Source organism: Microtus oregoni, unplaced genomic scaffold (assembly GCF_018167655.1).
Source record: "Microtus oregoni isolate MIOR12 unplaced genomic scaffold, Mior012 000029F_ref0000214, whole genome shotgun sequence".
Taxonomy (NCBI): Eukaryota; Metazoa; Chordata; class Mammalia; order Rodentia; family Cricetidae; genus Microtus; species Microtus oregoni.
Genome location: NW_024543088.1, coordinates 15,842,538 through 15,863,304, shown reverse-complemented (window position 1 = coordinate 15,863,304; position 20,767 = coordinate 15,842,538). Strand labels below are relative to the sequence as shown.

General features: G+C 44.0%; 1 protein-coding gene across 1 annotated transcript; it reads right to left on the bottom strand.

Moving 5' to 3' along the window:
- Positions 1 to 15,228: 15,228 nt before the first annotated feature.
- On the bottom strand, positions 15,229 to 16,230 carry LOC121464887 (glyceraldehyde-3-phosphate dehydrogenase-like). The gene has a single exon (XM_041677984.1). It carries the CDS (start codon positions 16,228 to 16,230, stop codon positions 15,229 to 15,231), a length of 1,002 nt encoding a protein of 333 aa, XP_041533918.1.
- Positions 16,231 to 20,767: the final 4,537 nt, after the last annotated feature.

Below are 20,767 nucleotides of genomic sequence, written 5' to 3'. Positions count from 1 at the left end.
AGTACCTTTTGGGTTAATCCCTGCAGGTAATGGTCTTTGTTTATAGAAAGAGCAATTAGAACATCTCTTTATAATCTCTTTAGTTTGTTGCCATGTAATAGAAAACTCTTTCTTTAAACCTTTGCTATTGACATGATGTTTCTTATAAAATTCTGAGGCCTTCAGCACACTTCCAATCAATAATTGATCAATTCCTGTATTACTTTGTGCTAGAGCACCTGGCAGACCCAAATGGATGTGTTTTGTGTATATGAGACAAAGCCCATTCTTGATTATATCTTGAACCTGTATGAATAATGAAGTCAATTCTGTATCATTTGGTATAAATTCAGCAGTTTCAATATGTGAGACAACTCTTTCTGCATATTGGGAATCAGTAACTATATTGAGAGGTTCTTTAAAATCCCTTAGTATCATGAGAATAGCATATAATTCTGCCTTTTGGACAGAATTATAAGGGCTCTGTACTACCTTACTTAATTCTTCTTATTTGTAACCTCCCTTCCCTGATTTATTTGCATAAGTGTAAAATGTACAGACTTCAGTTAAATAACTGGTATGTCATGTACAATTTGGGGAAGAATCCAAGTACTCTTTATAAGATTAAGTCTATCAATTTATGATAATTTCTATTAATTTCTCCTAAAGAATTAGCACAAGCTCTTTGTCATGGTTCATTGTCTTCCCATATTCTTAAAAATTTCATCAGCAGTAAAAGGCACTATAATCTCTGCTGGGTCTATTCCTGCTAGTTGATGAAGTCACAATTTTCCTTTTATAATTAATTCAGACACCTTTTCCACATCATTTTTTAGTTTTTTACTTGGTTTATGTGGTAAAAAGATCCATACTAAGATAATACCTTCCCTTTGCATTAAAATTCCTGTAGGGGAAATTCTGGAAGGCAATATGACTAGAATACAATTAAGATTTGGATTCACTCTATCTACATGTGTCTCCTGTAATTTCTCTTCACTGACAATCAATTGCTTTTCTGCTTCAGTCGTTAATTCTCTGGGACTATTTAAGCCTTTGTTGCCATCTAAGGTTTTGTTTAAATGAACTATTAGATCAGGTGTTATCCCAACAGCTGGCCATAGACTGGAAATGTCTCCTAACAATCTTTGAAAGTCATTATGAGTCCACAATTGGTCTCTCCTAATTTGTGCCTTTTGTGTTCTAATTTTCTGTAAACCTATTTTGTAACCTAGGTAATTGACAGAATCTCTTCTTTGTATTTTTTCAGGAGCAATTTATAATCCTCATTTAGGCAAAACTCTTTACTTCTTTAAACATTCTTTTAAAGTAGCTGCATTTGAGTCAGATAACAAAATGTTGTCCATGGGTTGATAAATTATAGACTTAGGAAATTGCTTGCATATTGTTTCCAATGGTTGGCTTACAAAGTATTGACACAGGGTGGGACTATTGAACATTCCCTGCAGGAAGATGGTTCATTGATTTCTCCTAATAGGCTGAGAATTATTATAAGTAGGCACTGTAAAAGCAAATTTTTTTTATATCCTTTTCTTGTAAAGGTATAGTGAAGAAACAATCTTTTAAATCAAGAACTGTAAGAGGCCTTCCTTTTGGTAATAAAGTAGGCAGAGGAATTCCAGATTGTAGAGGGTCCATGGGTTGGATATCCTTGTTGACAGCTTTTAGATATGTCACCATTCTCCATTTCCCAGATTTCTTTTTAACAACAAATACAGAAGAATTCCAAGGGCTGGTTGATTCTTCAGTATGGTGAACTGCAGACTGTGTGCACCATGGGGATTGCAGGCAGCAGTGTGTGGGCTGGCATGTAATGCACAGAGAGGCAGCATGGGGTCGTGAGTTGGAGAGCACTGAGAAAGCAGCCTGCTGTATCTGGGGGCCAGCTAGAACTGTGGGCAGGAGAGTAAGTGCCCAATGTGCCACATGGCTGGCGGACCATTCCCAAAAAGTGTGGACTGGTCCCCATGTTTGAGCACCAGATAATGGTGGAAGATACAAAATAATTTCACACTAGTTCAGAATTACATATAATAAAGGGTTATTTATTTAGGGGAGACTTACAGATCACTGTCCTAGATCATAGCCCTCTGCATGAACAGGGAACAGGAACAGAGTCTAGCAGCTGGAAGCGAGAGTCAAAAGCAAGAGAGTAAGCACACACTTTGCAGCTGCATTTATAGTATAAGAGACAATGCCCAAGTGGGCTGGTATCTTAAAGGCTATTGGTCAAAGGAGCTCCCACAGCACTCTTTTTAATTTCCCCCCCTTTTTTTTGAGACAAGATTTCTCAATGTAACAGTTTTTGACTGTGCTGGAACTCACTCTGTAGTCTAGGCTGGCCTTGAACTCAGAGAGATCCACAATGCCTCTCCCTCCCAAGTGCTAGGATTAAAGGTGTGCCACTATGCTAGGCTGCAGTATGTGCTCTTAACTGTTGGGATATCTGTGCTAGATAGCCTTCCATCAAATTGATACAAGTTGGTCATTTGGGAGAGAAACTCACTCTCAATTGGGAAAATGCCTCCATCAGATTGACCTATAGGCAATTCTGTCAGTGAATTATTTCTTTTAATAACTCATGTGGAAGGGCCCAACTCAATGTGGGAGGTGCTGCCCCTGGGCTGGTGGTTTTGGATTATCTAAGAAAGCAGGCTGAGCAAGCCATGAGAAGCAAGCCACTAAGCAAAATTCCTCCATGACCTCTGCTTTAGGTCCTGCCTCCAGGATCCTGCTTTGAGTTCCTGCCCTGACTTCCCTTAATGAATGACTGTAAGTTATAAGGAGAGATAAACTCTGTAAATTGCTTTTGGTCATGGTGCTTTACCACAGAACTAGAATTAAGGTACTATCTCCCCAGCCTTTCTTGCTGCTTTTTTTCTTCTTGGCCTCCCTGAAGAGAACAGGCCTCCTCTGCCATGTCTTGCCCATTTCATGCTGCCTCACCTCAGGCCCTAAAGCAGAAGTACACCTGACCACGGACTGAGACCCACAAAGGTCTGAGCAAAACAAACAGTTCTTGCTGGTAAATACAGTGATGATTCATTTTTCCACCTCTGTGTCCTCAGTACATGACAGAAGCAACCTCAAAGAGGCGGGTCTTTAAAAATTATTTATTTATTTTTTTATTAAATTTTTTTTAATTAAAAATTTCCGCCTCCTCCCGCCTCCCTTCTCCCTCCCCCTCCCACTCCCCACATCCCACTCCCCTCCCCCTCCTTCTCCAGTCCAAAGAGCAGTCAGGGTTCCCTGCCCTGTGGGCAGTCCGAGGTCCTCCTCCTTCCATCCAGGTCTAGGAAGGTAAACATCCAAACCGGCTATGCTCCCACAAAGCCAGTACATGCAGTAGGGTCAAAACTCAGTGCCATTGTCCTTGGCTTCTCAGCAGCCCTCATTGTTCACCATATTAAGAGAGTCCGGTTTTATCCCATGCATTTTCAGTCCCAGTCCAGCTGGCCTTGGTGAGCTCCTAATAGATCAGCTCCACTGTCTCAGTGGGTGGGTGCTCCCCTCGCAGTCTTGACTTCCTTGCTCATGTTCTCCCCTCCCTCCTTCTGTTCCTCATTTGGACCTTGGGAGCTCAGTCCATTGCTCCAATGTGGGTCTTTGTCTCTATCTCCAACCATCGCCAGATGAAGGTTCTATGGTGATATGCAAAATATTTGTTAGTATGGCTATAGGATCGGGCCATTTTAGGCTCAAAGAGGAGGGATTTTTTTTTCTTCGTGATTTCAGAGAGTTTCATCTAGAATGGTGGGGAAGTGATTGTTGAACAGTCTACTGGGTTCACAGCTGGGCAAGGCCCTTGATAGCATTCCTCCCCCTGCAGCCCACATCATGAATGTTAGCAAGCGGAGAGGAACTTTCAGTGTGGGTCCAACCTGATTTTTATGTCCTAGTACACAGTTTCTTCCTGTTCTTGACATCAGGGTACAGAAGTGGAGAAAAAAAACTCAGACTTCTACATTTGAGTGGTTTTCCCAGGTGTGTGTGTGTACAGTCCACAGTACCCACACTGTGCCACAGAGTTCAAGATTTTCTCATAAGAAGTGTATCTTGATGGTTCCTTCCATTCTCCTACCCCCCCTCCCGGTCATTACTATTCCACTCACCTGTGAAATCAAGCCTTCAATTTTCACAAATGATCTTATCTCACAAAATGAGAGAGAGCCTTGGAATGAATGGTGACGTGGATAAGGACACTTGATAGCAAGCCTGATGACCTGAGTTCAGGCCTAGGACTTCATGTAAGGTAGGAGGAGAGAACAGACTTGGAAAAGTTGTCCTCTGACCTCCACATGTGCCATGCTACAAGTGTACACCCTACATCTTCTTTTTACCTCCCATCTGTATCTCTCTCACACAAACCCAGCAATAGAGGAGATGGCTCAGTGCTTAAGAGCACTTGTTGGTCTTGCAGAAGACCTGGGTCCAATTCCCAGCAAGCACATAGTGGCTCTTAATTGTCTGTAACTCCATTTTCAAGGGATCCAGTAGGCACACACTTGCAGTACATACATATATGCAAGCAAATCATTTATATACTTAAAGTAAAAAAAATAAATCTAAGAAAAAATTAAACAGCAACATAGGTTGTATCTGCAACTCAGTAGCAGATTAAATGCCTGGCATGTACGAGGCCCTAGATCCAATCTCTGATACAGACAGAACAAAATAAGCCCAAAACACCATCTTCTCCAACAAAATCCCGAAGGCAGAGTATATATGAGGAATGACAGCCAAGGTTGTCCTCTGACCTCCATACACAAGTGTAAACATGCATGAGTAATTGTCTATAAACGTACCTGCATACACAAAATTAAATGTACTAAAAATAATTTTTATGGTCAGACTAGGCCTGGTATTATAGGCTGCAATCCCTAGTACTAGGAGAGCTGAGGCAGGGGGTTCACCAATTCAGTGGCTGCCTGGTCTACAGGATGAGTTCAGCCCCAGTCAGGGCAGCTTTAGACCCTTTCTCAAAATTTAAAGACAAAATTAAAAGGAGGAATAGCATTGTAGTTTAGTGGTTATGTGCTCGCCTGGCATATATGAAGCTCTGGGTTTTATCCCAAGTACTAGTTAAGAAATAAGAAAGAAAAAAGAAAAACAAAGCTAGTGGAAACAGGTTTCTCCCCATCAGAGGAGGAAAGGTGTCGAAAGCTGGAAAGCTCAGCAGAGTACAGTGGACTGTTAGTTCGAGCTGATAATTTTCAAAACGTGTCAGAGCATGGGCGTGCGTATTTGTATATTATGATGCAAATACATTTTAAACTACATTCATTGTGTGTCTGTGTTAGCTACTTTTGTATTGTTGTGGTAAAACACCATGTCCAAGGCAACTTATAGAAGAGTTTATTTAGTGCTACAATTTCAGAGGGTTAGAGTCCATGATGGCCTAGCGGAGGTGCAGGCAGTGATAGGCAGCAGATAGCTGGGGTAGCAGCCCAGAGCTCACATCTCAAAGAGCAAGCAGCGACCAGAGGGACCCAACTCAAAGCTGCTAGTCTTTTAAAACCTCAAGGCCAGTCTCCCATGCTCACCTCCTCTAACAGGGTCACACCTCCTAATCCTGCCCACCAGTTCTACCAACATCAAACAGATGAGCCCACAAGGTCCATTCTCATCTGGCCACCACTCTGTGTGGTGTGTGTGAATGTGTGTGTGTGCTCGTGCCGGCGTGTTTCACATGCCATAGTGTGCATGTACTCAGAGAACAACTTGTAAGAGTCAATTCTCCTCTTTCACCAAATGGATTTTAAGGGTCAAACTCAGGTCATTGCCTGACATCATCATCATCATCATCATCATCATTTTTGTTTTTTTCGAGACAGGGTTTCTCTGTAGCTTTGGAGCCTGTCCTGGAACTAGCTCTTGTAGTAGCTCACAGCGATCTGCCTGCCTCTGCCTCTGAAGGGCATTAAAGGTGTACACCACCACCACCCGGCTCATTGCCTGACATTTTAAACCCCGGCACTCAGGAGACAGAGACAGGTGGATCTCTGTGAGTTTCAGGCTAGTCGGGGTTACATAGTGAGCTATTTCGAACAAAGAAACTGACCACAGGTCACCAGGATTGGTGGTGAGTGCTTTTATCCACTGAGAAATCTTGTTCTGTGTTACAATTCTGTTGCATTCGGGGAGCCTGTGGAACCTTTAAGGTGTGACTGACAGAAGCAGGATGCTAGGGTCTGACCTTGTGGGTTGTCACCCAGCCTTGCTTTCATCCTTCTGTCTCTGCTTCTTGTCTCCTACTGCACTGTGACCAGGGACTATCACCACTAATGGAATTGCCCTTGCCATCTTTGCTGTCATGGGCTGTGTCCTAATCAGTGAGTTGAAATAAAACCTTCCTTAGTCTATGTCTGTCAGCTGTTTGGTCACGGCAACATGAAAGGTAACATGTATCTGTATGTAGTGTGTATATTTACATTTGTATGTATAAGCATACATGCATGTTTATGTGTGAGTCTATGTGGATGTGTGTATGATTCTGTATCTGAGTGTATCTGTCCATGTGTGTGTAGGTATTGTCGCTCGGTGTAAGAGGGACCCTAAAACATTCTTAGATCCTCACATCTTAAGCTTTGCATTTTTACAATGTGACCCTTAAAGCACCTGTACCCTTTTCATTATTATGACATCACATAACATTTAGGAGAAATCTGTTTTGTGAGTTTCTTAAATAGTTAAGAGACTTTATTCTAATAGCTATAATTACAGTGCTTGTCAAAATGAAAACTGTGGCGGCTGCTTCCAGTCAGGTGTTGGTTTGTGAGTTTATTTCTTATATGAGCCTGGTAATGAGGTAAATTGTGTCTAGAGTTAGGATTGGCTCTAGGAGAGTGAAGCCTGTGACCTGGATTTTACACAAAGAGCCGAGAAGGCAGTTGGCAAAGCTACCAGTCATCAAACTGCATCAGAGATTTTGAGAAGAATAAATTTTACTTGAGCTATTGTTTTAAAAATGACAGACTTACTTAACTGGCTACCTAGACAGCCACCCTGGGGTCCTCCATGGTCCTAGGGCCGCATCCGTCTTTTGGCTGGCAGTGCAGCACCTGACAGCCTTCAGAAGACCCTGCGGATTAGGAGTTTTTAGGAAGACCAGCCTACCATTGGCCTAGGCAACTCGAGGCAGTCGATTTTAGTGTTCCATTGCCCATGGCTGGAGAGGTCTTCGCAGCCGTTTAGATGAAAGGCAGTTTTGCTTAGGGGCTAGCGTTTTCACTTGAAGTGAGTTATGGATGGAAGTTCTTCTGTGCCCATCTGACTTCTCTGGAGGAAATAAGGATTCCTGCCAGGAGCCAACCTTTCTTTCTATTATGAAAACACTTTTTAATTAAACATTTAAATGTCATATTCCCCAGATCTCTGAGCATTTGAGGGCTGTCTATTGGGGATATATGAATTATGACTACAGTATACTGCAACTGGCTTTAACTTAGCTGGTGAGATTTATAATTGTGAAGGACAAAAACGTAAAGTTTTTTTTTTTTTTTTGCAATAGAAGCTTAGCAGTAAAAATGGACAATAGTGAAGAACAGCTTACAGGAAAGGCTAGGCAGTGTAAATCTCTAGGACAGCTTTTGTTAATCTGAAATAGATCTTTATAACCTTAAATTTAAAAGTACATACCAATTTAAAGTATCTAAGACTTATTGCTTCCTTAATCTAGACAGAGATACAATGAACAGAGCTCAGTAGGGCTGTTTAAAACTTTTTTTAGGTAGTAAGTATATGTATAAATACATGCAGTTGAATTTAAGTTGTATACATTATACATACACACATACGGGGTAAAAGCTAGCTTACATTGCTTACATTCACACATAAAATTAAGAGAGAGAAAGACAGAGACAGAGAGAGACAGAAAGAGAAAGTGGAGAATCAAAGCCGCCAGTGGCTGAGAAAGCAGATTTGTCGCAGGTGGAAGGGAACAGATCCGCTGTAGGGTGGGGTCCCTGCGTGAAGCGGATGCTCTCTGGTGGGCACTGCCAAAGTGTACCATTGTACAAACACATCACGTGCAACAGAGTCAGTGTAAGAGTAATTTTTAAAACGTAGCTACTGGCATAAAGGCAACTGATGGCAGGAGACGACATAAATGTTCTGGCGGTGCGGGAAGACTGCTGTCAGTGCCGTTGGCTAGGGGCAGAACCTCCCGAGTCTGTGGATCCTTCCTGTCCTAACCTCAAACAAAATAGTGGTGGCCACGTGGTTAACTTTAGCAAAGATGGTAGTTAGGACATCTGACCTGCTCTTAGCCAGGATGGCACCTGTCCACATGTTGTAACTCTTCCCATTTAACCGTCTGCTGACAGAAGTTAGAAATGTATATGGTTTTGTCGGCCTGCTTTCCATGGGTAAGGCAGAAAGATAAGTGACTGACTCAGGTCGTTACCTGTTCCTTAACAAAATAACAGGAACCAAGAGCACAAAGAGGATGCAGAGTCTGAAGGCAAGAGGCCAAAATGGGGCCATAGCCCAAAGGGATCCATAGATGGGAGAAGCAAAGACACCAACTACCCAGTGAGGATGGAGCTAGGGTGCTAGGCCGGCAAGACCCCTCGCTCTGAGAAACAAAGGCACCACTCAGTAAGTGCAGTGCTAGGACCCTGCGCCCAAAAACCTCCGGTGTGGGAAGTTTGCAGGCAAAAGGGACCAATCGTAGTCCTGAAGGCAGTGGCTTGGTGGAGGCAAACTCACCAACTGTAGCCCGTGTTTTGCAGAGTATCCCAGCGGATGGGTAACGGGAAAGTGTGTGGTCAGTTGGTCCAAGTCCAGGATCTTTGCGTGCCTGGGAGCACCTGCCACTGGGCAGGAGGGAACACGGAGAGAGCCTTAAGGTCATTGAGTCAAATGTTGTTTTACAGTGTGAGAGGGACCCTAAAACATTCTTAGATGCACCCAGGCAGTACCCTGGCCAGCCCAGGGTTCTAGTCAGTACGCAGGTGCAAAGCACTTGGGAGGCAGAGGCAGGCGGATCTCTGTGAGTTCGAGACCAGCCTGGTCTACAGAGCTAGTTCCAGGACAGGCTCCAAAGCCGCAGAGAAACCCTGTCTCGAAAAACCAAAAAAAAAAAAAAAAAAAAAAAAAAAAAAAAAAAAAAAAAAGAGACAAATTCCGCCCATACCAATCTTCTCTTTCCCGTTGCTCCTCTGAAGGGGCAGGCAACAAATTTCCTGTCTCCTTCTCTTTTCTTTCTGTCTCTCTTTCTCCCATTCTTGCTTCCCTTCCCATTCCCTTTATCTCAAATAAACACACTTAAGTTCTGTCTGCAAGGCATATTCTCTCACCTGCTGTGGTTTGGATCCAACTGCCATGGGACCCACCAAGGTCCCACTCACGCCTAACCATCACAGGAATTAAGTGTCTATAATTGAATAAGTGGTCCCCAGCTGGTGGGACTGTTGGGAAGGATTAGGAGGTGTGGCCTTGTTGGAGGAGGTGAGTCATTGGAGACTGACTTTGAGGTTTTAAAAGACTCCAGCACAGTGGTTCTTGACCTTAATGCTTCGACCTTCAATATACTTCCTCATGTTCTGGTGACCCCCAACCATAAAATTGTTTTCGTTGCTACTTCATAACTGTAATTTTGCTACTGCTGTGAATTATGATGTAAATATTTGTATTTTCTGATGGCCTCACATAACCCCTTTGAAAGGGTCATTCAACTCCCAAAGGGGTCACGGCCCACAGGTTGAGAACCCCTGCTCTAGCAGTTTTGAGTTTGGTCCCTTTGTTTCCTGATGTGAGTTCTCAGCGGCTCCCCCAGCTGACTGTACCTATCTGTGTATATATCTTTGTTTGAATGTATGTATGAGAATGTTTGAGTTCCTATTTGTTTAATGAGGGGATCTGAAGCCATGATACTCCAACAACAATAACCACCCTAATACCCAGATCTGGGTTTCTGAATTCCATTTTTCCCCCTGAAAGCGCCACCCTCTTTGAGAAAACAGTCAATTCCCGAGGGGAGGGTGAGGAGTAAAGCTGGGGCATCTAAGTGGGGCAGAAGCAGAAAACCAAAAACGATTAGGGGACGTTAGAAAGGTTCAGAAGCAAGCCCGATAAGCTTCTACCGGCCAAATCAAAGGCAGTTTAAGTATTAAAAGAAAAAGAAACATCAACATAATGACAGTAAAATTCCCCCTTTCCTAAGAGCAGTTAAAAGCCTAGAGAGATTTGACAGAATCAACAGTTTCCAGAGCCCTGGAAATGATCCAAAAGCTTACAGTAACCCAGTAAGCATTTAGAAAAGAGCAAAACAAAAACAAACCTCAACCCTCTCGAAAGAGCAAGCACGATGGAATTCTAAGCTGCTCTACTCCACTCTCTCCTCCTCATCTCACAAGTAGATTCTTAATTAATTATTAATTAATTAATTAATTGAGACAAAGTGTCTTTAGGTAGCCTGGGCTGGCCAAGAATTCTCTATGTAAATCAGACTGGTTTGGAGTTCGCAGAGATCCATCTGCTTTTGCCTCCCCAGTGCTGGGTTTAAACGGGTGCACCACCACACCCGGTACGTCTTTACATTTTTAAAACCTTTGTGCATGTGTGCATGTGTGTGAGCTACCTTTCTCATGCAGCCCAGGCCCACCTGCCTCGAGATGGCACTGCCCACGTGGGTCGTGCCCTCCTATGTCAATTAACTGTTAAATATTCTATAGACATGGCCACAAGCCAGTCTCCTTCAAAAATTCAATTGAGGTTCTCTCTCCTCTAGAGTTGTGTCAAGTTGGCAAGTGATGCATGCTGACAAAAGGAACGGGTGAGGAGTTACAGGACTGTGGGTAATCAGAAGGCAGATTCATCACTGAAACACCCATCCTAACATAGGGGATGAGATGTGAAAGCTGTCTCCCAAGAGCTTTCTGCACAATTTCCAGGCAGCTGGTCCGCGCAGTCTCCTCTTCATAGCGACCATTGCTACTTATGCAACCCCGGGAAGGGTCTTGTGAATTTTGTAAGTTTCAGGAGCTTTCTGAGACTTATGAGGATTGTTTACATTCTTAATCTTGATGAGCACCCTCTAGCAGGGAATGTTTCAATCCAGAGGAAAGTGCTATACAATAGTACCCAGGGAAACACCTGTTCAAGCATGAGCTGAGAGCGTTAAGGCAGTTGAGTAGACTTGAGCGGTTCTACTTGATAGGGAATACGGGCTTCACAGAATCCATCCAGAAGACATTGAACAAGAAACAGTACCAATATCAAACAGCAGCAGCAACACTCTGGAGAGGAGATCATTTGATTTCCATAATTGTTACATTTTATGGTTTGAAATGGACAGCAAAAATTATGAAACCCGTAAAGGAATAAATACTGTTCACATACAGGAAAATCTACATAGCCAGTTTGTAATGGATTATATAAAAAATGCTGTTGATCCTGAGTAGCTATAGTGGGCAGCGGGCAATGAGACCACACTGCAGGTCCCCAAGCAAGGTCCACTTTGAACAGGTCAGAGGCACTCCCAATTACCAGGACCTAAACAACCTAAGCCTCCCCATCTTTCCCTTGTCTTAACACTCCCCTCCCTCAATTACAAGTGCCTAAGAAAAATCCTCCTCACCCCCCGCCCAAATTTAACCTTGTCCTCTGCTCTGCCAATATCTTGCCAGGTCCTAAGGTGCCGGATGGTTCCACATTGCCTGCACAGCTGTGAAACAACCAACTATCCTAGGATTTGGCCAGCATCCCAGCTTTCTCAGGTCTCCCAAAGTTGTTGATGCCCCACAAATGAGCAGGAAGCAGTCTCAAGAACTTGGCACTCTTGTTTCCCTAACCTACCATGCCTAACTCCTCACCTTTTTAATAAATAAAGAAAGGAGGAATGCTAGCATCCAGACACACCTTGGCCTCGCCCCTTTGGAGACCTGGCAGAGTACATCAGCCCTGTGTGCATGGTAGACAGTACCCTGTCCCTTTAAAAGGCAAAACTCCACCTACTTTTCTCTGTTTTTCCTCCCCCCCCCACTGTCTCTCTCTTCTCTTCTGTCATTCTTGTCCCCACTTTCCAAAGAGTTCACCAACTGGGCAAATATATGAGCCTATGGGAATAATTTTTAATTTAAACCACCACACTAGCCAACTTTGAATCAGTCATTTTAATGTTAAAGAATGAACAGAAATCATCAACTAGTAAATAAGGAAATACACGAGGTGACTGTACCCGTACAGAGAGATGAGCAGCAGAGAGGTGCCAGTTTGATTCGATTATTGGTGAGGTAAACTTTTCCATGTTTACAATGTGCCCAGAGATCAGCTTTGTCAGGGGTGGGGTGGGGTGGGGTGGAGTGTGGGGTGGAGTGTGGGGTGGTTCGGATTCCAAAGAGGAAGTGTGGAGTCAGCAGAGAGAAAATGGAGGAGACTCACATGATCTGAGGGTAAACTGGGATGGTTACCCTTGGCATTTATCGAAAAAGGAATACAACTATTGGACTCAATGTTGGGTCCAGGGGGGTCACGCAAAGATGAGAACACCACCAAGTCTAATAAACCAGAAGCAAACTTTATTCCGAATAGAAACCAGATTCCAGGAAAACCAGAAGCAAATTTAAAAATAAAAAATATAAAAAAAAACCACCACGGGGCACAGAAGCTTATCAGCTAGCTGAGACCACAGCCTGAGATGGTATTTGTTAGGCTGTGGCCAAAGGCCGGTTTCTGAACCCATCTTTTTATAGTAGGGGCAACAAACATTAGGGCTGACAAAGGAATTTTTATGATCTTGCCCTGACGCACGGGTTAGTCAATGGAGACCCTAAAGGGGGAGTGGGTTCTAACGTCCATGGGTAACTAGGCAGCTATCATGAAATTTGATTTAGAGGAGATTATAGTGAAAGTCACTAATTGTAAGAAAACAGATGTCTTTAGCAATTAGTTAGAAAAAGGGGCTGCTAGTAATACCAGAAGTTTAATAGATTAGAATCATTGGTTCTTAAGCTGGGAACTTAGAAGATAGCAGAAAACTTTTTACACTATCTCAAGATAAAACTCAGATACAGACTGCCATACTTTACAACCTCCATTATCAGAGCTCATTAGTTAGACAGTGTTTGTACCTTGTCCACTGTCTCTCCTGGTACCTCCAGGCAGTGTATACTGGAGCCCCACGCCTCCTCTTTGATGGCACCAGTTTCCCATAGCAGAGACAGTGCCTAACCCAGAGATCACACATCTCTGTCTCCTAAAGGTTAGCTCAGTTCTCATCTGTCGTTTATTGAGGATGGTCAGGACACTACTCTCTGTTTGCAGAGAGAAGCTCTGGCCTTGTAAATAGAACAGCCAGTTGTAAATAAAATGACCTAAGCTGATGGAGGCTTCTTAAGCGGCTGAGAAAATAGCTCACTGTGAATGACTGATCCTTGATCTGCTGAGAAAGCTGCTGACAGTCTGTTCCCATTCTCCTAGACTTAGAACTTTATATTTTTTTATTTCTACATTCTTATTTCTGGAATCTATGTTTTTATTTTCTTATTCTTGGACTCTTCACTCAATAGTTTAGCCACAGACAAGAATGAAAGTTGATTCAGTGATTTAGGGACAGAAAATGGCCCTTAACTTGGTTATAGCATGTTTCTTGAGACAAAAGCAAGTGTCTAAATGTCTATTGTTGTCAAAGGTTCAACAACTTTACCAGGATCCCTCCAACAGAGATGTAAAGAGGCCACAAGTTCCTCTTGCAAGAGGGGTGACAGCTTTTACGAAGCAGGGACTTTCCCCAAGCCCCTGAGGGAATGGAGGCCCTGATCCAAATGCCTGACCTTGGGGAAAGGACTTCCTCAGGGACCAGACACTACTACAATTTAGGAGCAGTTTTCATTCCTAGTGGGCATGATGCAGTGTAAGCACTGAGCTGTTGCCTAATTGTGTTCCTTTGTGTCTTAGTCTTACTGTATGGGTCTGTTTCCCTCATACACTCCCCAAAGGGAAGGTCCTGATGTCTTATTCATTTGCCATTTTACTGTACCGTTCTGATTTCTCCACATTTACTAACTGAACTCTTGTCCTTAATGGCCTCAGGCTCTGGATCTAGATTGTAGGCATTTCATCCTTGGGGTCGGGTGTATCTAGTAAATCTCTAACTTTCCTGTTCTTGGTGTAATCAGGATACTGGGCACAATGAAGATTCCTGGTTCCAAGGTGAAGGGGATTCTCCCCCCCCCCATTACTTTGTTTAAAGAGGCTGACATTTTATACATTTTCATCCTTCAAAGCCAGCTCAAAATTTCCCAACGTAAAAGGCATAAGGAAACTCCTATAACACATAATAAGAATCATTAAAAATGAAAGTTAAAAGGTGCTAGAGAATTGTGGTCTGCAATGTTGAAGTGCTGGAACTTTGTTAAACAGCAATGGTTCACCATGTGGTCCATGCCATCTGTGAGGGCATTTCCAGAGGAGGGAAGCACCACCTGCAATGTGGGTGGTCCCATCTGCTGGGGATCTCCAACTAGGGACTCCATTCCACGTGCTGGTCTCAGTCTTTCCATTCCAAACCCTGCCCCTGAAAAAGCCCACCAAAAGTCAGCCCCCCAGTGGGGCTCCTCAAGACCATGCCTTCAGGTTATACAAGACCTGGTAGTCATGTTTGCCATGTGATTCTTCCCCTGCCTTCCCAAGGGTCACCCAGGAGCTGCTTTGATCTGCTCATATTAAACCTGGATTTACTAATTTGGCCTGATCTGACTGATTACATAGGCAGTGGTGTTACTACCAGGAGATTTAAGCTTTTCACCATCGTATGGCGTGAATGAAACAGTGTGGGCAGGAGCCAGCTGTTGGAGCTTCTGCATTCGTCTCTTCTTGGTTTGCGCAATCCATATTACATTCAGCCCTTAAATTGCTTATGTTCTGTTTGAGCTCACTGAGAAGCTGGCTCTGCAAGTGGGGTTGAGGCCCAGTTGAGACTCAAGTGAGTTTTTGCCAAGTGTCCTTCAAGGCCCTTTGCCTGGGGATGAGCTCACTCAGTTAGGGTTTTATTGCTGTGAAGAGACACCATGACCATGACAATTTTTTTTAGGGGTGCAATGAACTTTATTGATGGTGTTCAAGAGAGTAGGGCTCCCTAAGCCCCCTCCTGCTATTCTGGGGGTCTGGGATGGAAACTGTGAGGGAGATGCTCAGTGTCAAGGGTTAGTTAGGACAGGGACTGCTCAGCAGCTGAGGACCTCTCTCTTGCTGTGTCCTTGCTGGGATGGGTGGTCCAGGGCGGGCTTCTTACTCCTTGGAGGCCATGTAGGCCATGAGGTCCACCACTCTGTTGCTGTAGCCGAATTCATTGTCGTACCAGGAAATGAACTTTACAAAGTTGTCATTGAGAGCAATGCCAGCCCCAGCATCAAAGGTGGAAGAGTGGGAGTCACTGTTAAAGTCACAGGAGACAACCTGGTCCTCAGTGTAGCCCAGGATGTCCTTTAGTGGGCCCTCAGATGCCTGCTTCACCACCTTCTTGATGTCATCATACTTGGCAGCTTTCTCCAGGCGGCATGTCAGATCCACGACAGATACATTGGGGGTAGGAACGCGGAAGGCCATGCCCGTGAGCTTCCCGTTCAGCTCTGGGATGACTTTGCCCACAGTCTTGGCAGCACCAGTGGACGCAGGGATGATGTTCTGGGCAGCACCACAGCCATCTCGCCACAGCTTCCCAGAGGGGCCATCCACTGTCTTCTGGGTGGCCGTGATGGCATGGACTGTTGTCATGAGTCCTTCCACGATGCCAAAGTTGTCATGGATGACCTTGGCCAAGGGGGCTAAGCAGTTGGTGGTGCAGGAAGCGTTGCTGACAATCTTGAGGGAATTGTCATACTTGTTATGGTTCACACCCATCACAAACATGGGGGCATCGGCAGAAGGGGCAGAGATGATGACCCTCTTGGCCCCACCCTTCAAGTGGGCCCCAGCCTTCTCCATGGTGGTGAAGACACTGGTAGACACCACAACATACTCGGCGCCGGCATCCCCCCATTTGATGTTGGTGGGATCTCGCTCCTGGAAGATGGTGATGGCCTTCCCGTTGATGACAAGCTTCCCATTCTCAGCCTTAACTGTGCCTTTGAACTTGCCATGGGTGGAGTCATACTGGAACATGTAGACCATGTAGTTGAGGTCAATGAAAGGGTCATTGATGGCAACAACGTCCACTTTGCCAGAAGTGAAGGCAGCCCTGGTAACCAGGCGTCCAATATGGCCAAATCCGTTCACTCCAATCTTCACCATGGTGTCTCTGGAACAAGGCTGGCACTGCACGAAAAGAAGCGGCTGTCTCTAGAACAGGGAGGAGCAGAGGCCATGGCAATTCTTAAAAACAAAACGTTTACTTGTTTGTGGTGGCTCACTTATAGTTCTGAAGTTTAGTCCATTATCACGGTGGGAAGAAAGGCATCCTTCAGGCAGACATGGTGCTAGAGCAGGAGCTGAGAAGCCTTACATATTAACTCATGGGCAACAGGAAGTGGTCTGAGACACGGGGTAGTATCTTGAGCATATATGAGACATCAAAGTCCACCTTCACAGTGACATACTTCCTCCAGTACGGCCACACCTACTCCAACAAGGCCACACCTCCTAATAGTGCCACTCCCTATGGGTCAAGCATTCAAACACAAGTCTATGGGGGCCATACCTATTCAAACCAGCATACTCCCTAACCCTTTGTCAAAGAGGGAAAGAACAGCATAACAGCTTGAGTAAAAATGTTCTTGGGAACAGCTGGAAGGTGACCCATTTCAGAAGAGGTCACTACTGTTTATTCCTTTGGTATTAAAGTCCCTGCAGTTGGAGAGAGAAGCCAGAAGTTCAGCCATGGAGATAAAACTCAGTTGTGAACTCCAGTTGCCTGCCTCAGCTTCCCCAGTCTGGGGGCCTGGTTTCTGTTTGTAAGGTCCCACTTTGATGACACAATTTTGTGTGGGAGGACCTTCTGTCTATGTGTTGCTTTTATTGGTTAATGAATAAAGAACTGCTTTGAGCCTATGGCAAGGGCAGAACAGAACTAGGCAGGAAAAGCTAGGCTGTATGCTGGGAGAAAGAGGGTGGAGTCAGAGAGAAGCCATAGAGTCACCAGAGATAAATGCTGGGAACTTTAACCTGTAAGCCACAGCCATGCGATGATACACAGATTAATAGAAATGGGTTAAATTAATATGTAAGAGTTAGTCAATAAGTAACTAGAGCTAATGGGCCAAGCAGTGTTTTAATTAATACAGTTTCTGTGTGATTATTTCAGGTCTAAGCTAGTGGGACCACAGGGAAGAACAAGCAGCTTCCACCAAGAATAATTTGTATCTTTTGGTATTTGTTCTTTTACTTAGAAACCACACCCAAGGGGATACTGCTCTGTCCAGAATACCCTTGATTAGGAATACCAGTGTTATGGGCCTGGTGTCATTCAGATATTCACTAGTCTGACCATTAATAAATTTTAACAAAGAAGAGGCTTAAAAGTCTCTTTTAAATTCAGATACTAGTGACAGGGTCTAAATGCAGGACTAAGAATTCCTCAATGCAGTGCTGGACTCTGTCACAGGTTTATAAAGGCAAAGAATACAAAGTTACAATTTGTTCTTATGCAAGCAGAAGGTGCTTTGTGTAAATCAAGCTTGTTTACAGAAGCAGAAACAGCAGCAAAATAAATTAATCCCTAACAGCCCTTAACGTTTGTAAGTCTAATGTTGATTTTAGTTCTCTCTCTCTCTCTCTCTCTCTCTCTCTCTCTCTCTCTCGCTCTCTCTCTCTCTCTCGCTCTCTCGCTCTCTCGCGCTCTCTCTCCTGTTCTTTCTTTGGTTTTTTGAGAAAGGGTTTCTTTATGTAGCTTTGATGCCTGTCCTGGAACTAGCTCTTGTAGACCATAGAGATCCGCCTAACTCTGCCTTCTGAGTGCTGGGATTAAAGGCATGTACCACTGCCTGGCTATAGTTCTCTTAAGCAGGGATTTTAATTTAAATTTAAATTTTAAAATTCCTTTCTCCCTCCCTCCCTTCCTCCCTTCCTCCCCTCCCTTCCTCCCTCCCTCTCCTTTTTTTTTTTTTTTTTTTTTTTTTTTTTTTTTTTTTTTGCTTTTTGAGACAGAGTTTCTTCGTGTAGCTTTGGAGCCTACGTCCTGGAACTCGCTCTGTAGACCAGGCTGGCCTTGAACTCTCATAGGTCACCAAGCCTTGGCTTCCAGAGTGCTGGGATTAAAGGTGTGGTCCACTGCTGCCTAGGTTAGACAAACTAAATTTTTGTAGTCGACGTCTGCCATTGCTGTGCCTGTTGCTAGAAGAGCAGCTCCAGCAGTTCCCATCCTAAGGATGTGAGAAGAGGAACTGCACATTTCTCTCTGCTCCCGGGGACTGGAAAGATCTGTGAATACAAGTACACTAGCTATGCTGGGCTATTGCATACAAAAAGGGAAACAGGAATAGTAAGATACAAAATTTTGGGGTTTGATGCATATGCCAAACAGCCAAGCAGGAATGTAATTGTTATCACATGCAAACAAAACCGTTTCAGCCAAGAGATGAAGGAAGGAATGTCTACCTGATGGAGTCACAGCCAGGAGCTGTGAGACATTTATGTCAAGTCTGCATTTGTTCTAAAGGGCGATCTAGACATATATCCCACGAAAGAGCAGGAGGAACACACACAGAACATTATTAGTCTACAACCCATGTCACCCTTATCTTCAGTGTTCCTTTTCTGGCTTTAGTGATGGTTCATTTTCTGTGGACTGGCCATTATCCCTTGTGATGAGCCTGATCTAGGAGTGCCGTATTGCCTTGGTGAGGCAAAGAGAGGGACGGTCCATTCTCTAGTATTCTGATTGTCTGCAGTCTGGGTTGGGTCCTGGAGGTGGGTGAAATGGGGCAGTTTCTCCAAATGCTTAGTGTTATCACAATCCAGGTGGAGTTATCTTTGGAGGAGACCTTAGGGATGCCACTAGAAGCTTCATTTTTTTTTTTTTTAAAAATCTAACATGTAGGCGGATTTTTCTTTCCTGCCCAATAGTTCCCAAAAGCCAACACAGAGACTTGGTATTAATTATATTATAAATGCTTGGTCAGTAGCTCAGGCTTGTTACTAACTAACTTTTAGAACTTAACTCTTTCTTTCTTTCTTTCTTTCTTTTTTGGTTTTTCAAGACAGGGTTTCTCTGTACGTTTGGAGCCTGTCCTGGAACTAGCTCTTGTAGACCAGGCTGGCTTCGAACTCATGGGGATCTGTCTGCCTCTGCTTCTTGAGTGCTGGGATAAAAGGCATGCACCACCACTACCCAGCAACCCATTTCTATATACCTACATTCTGCCATGTGGAATTACCTCTCTTTCATCTTGCACCTCCTGTTTCCTCTCTGTGTCTCAATGGAGATTCCTCCAACTCCGCCTTTCTCATTTTCAGTGTTCTTTGTCTGGTATTCCCACCTAACCTTATGTTGTCCAGCTAGCTATTGGGCAGCCAGCATTTTTATTAACCCAATCACAGCAACATATATTCACACAGTATAGAGGAAAATTCTGCATTAACACAGGAAGCCTTTTTTCACTAAACACTTTAAATGTCATAGCCAACAGATCTTTGAAGAGGTTTTGAAAGCTATCTATTATGTATATTTGATTTTAAATAAGCTTTACTTGTTTTTAGTTACTAGTTTTAGGATAAACCTTGAAGACACATACAGAAGGTTAAATAAAGCTATTCCCCATGTCTCGCCTTATCTATAACAGTGGTTCTCAGCCTTTCTAATGCTTCAGCTCTTTAATAGAGCTCCTCATGTGATGGTGAGCCCATAAAATTATTTTTGTTGCTGCTTCATAACTAATTTTGTTACTGTTACGAATCATAATGTAAATATCTGATATGCAGGACATCTGATACATGACCCCTGTGGGGACTGTGACCCATAAGTTGAGAATCATTGATCTAGACTAATACAGATCTCTGCCTATCTTAGTCTATCCAAAACTCTCGTCAGCTCTTATCTCATGCCATCAAACCTCTACTATTCTTTTTTATTTTAAAGTTTTATTCAGAAGATACAGCTAGAGATATGAGTCCCTGATAGAGACATCAAAATGTGCCCAGACCATGTTACCATTAAAGGCCATATGGATATTCATGGTCTGTACTGCCACCTGAAGCCTTGCTGATGACCATGTGCCATACTGCCACCGGGGGCCATGCGGATGCCCATGGTCTGTGCTGCCACCAAGTGTCACATTGGGGTCCATGGTCCTGCATCAGTCAGGGGGCAAAGTTGATGTCTGTGGCCCAGGTTACCGCTGAAAGTCATGCAGATATCTGTAGTCTGGGCTGCTGCCTGAATCCATGTTCATGTCTATGGGCTGGCTGGGCTGCTGCTAGGGACTATTGGGTATCCATGGTTTGTACTACCACCAGAGACCATGCAGAGGTCCCTGGTATGTGCTGACGCCAGAGACCAGGTGGATGTTCATAGTCCATGCTGTCCCCGGGTATCCTGTGGAAGTTCATGATCCATGCTCCTGCTGACTGTAAACATCAAGGAAGCTTCTTCAGTGATATCAATGACCATAGACTCATAGTTGAGAAAGAGAGACATAGAAGGCTTCTGTGACAACCTCTCCTCCTCCATAAAGGTAGCAAGCTAGACAGGAAGCCATCAAAGAGAACTCTTAAAGTTGTAGTAAGGAAAAGCTGAAGTGTAGCTCTCCACAGTAGAGGGTGGGTGGGGGTGGGGCTGGAGAAGGAGTTACTTTTCTTCAAAAGGCTGGCCATTGGGAGTCTGACCATGCTCCAG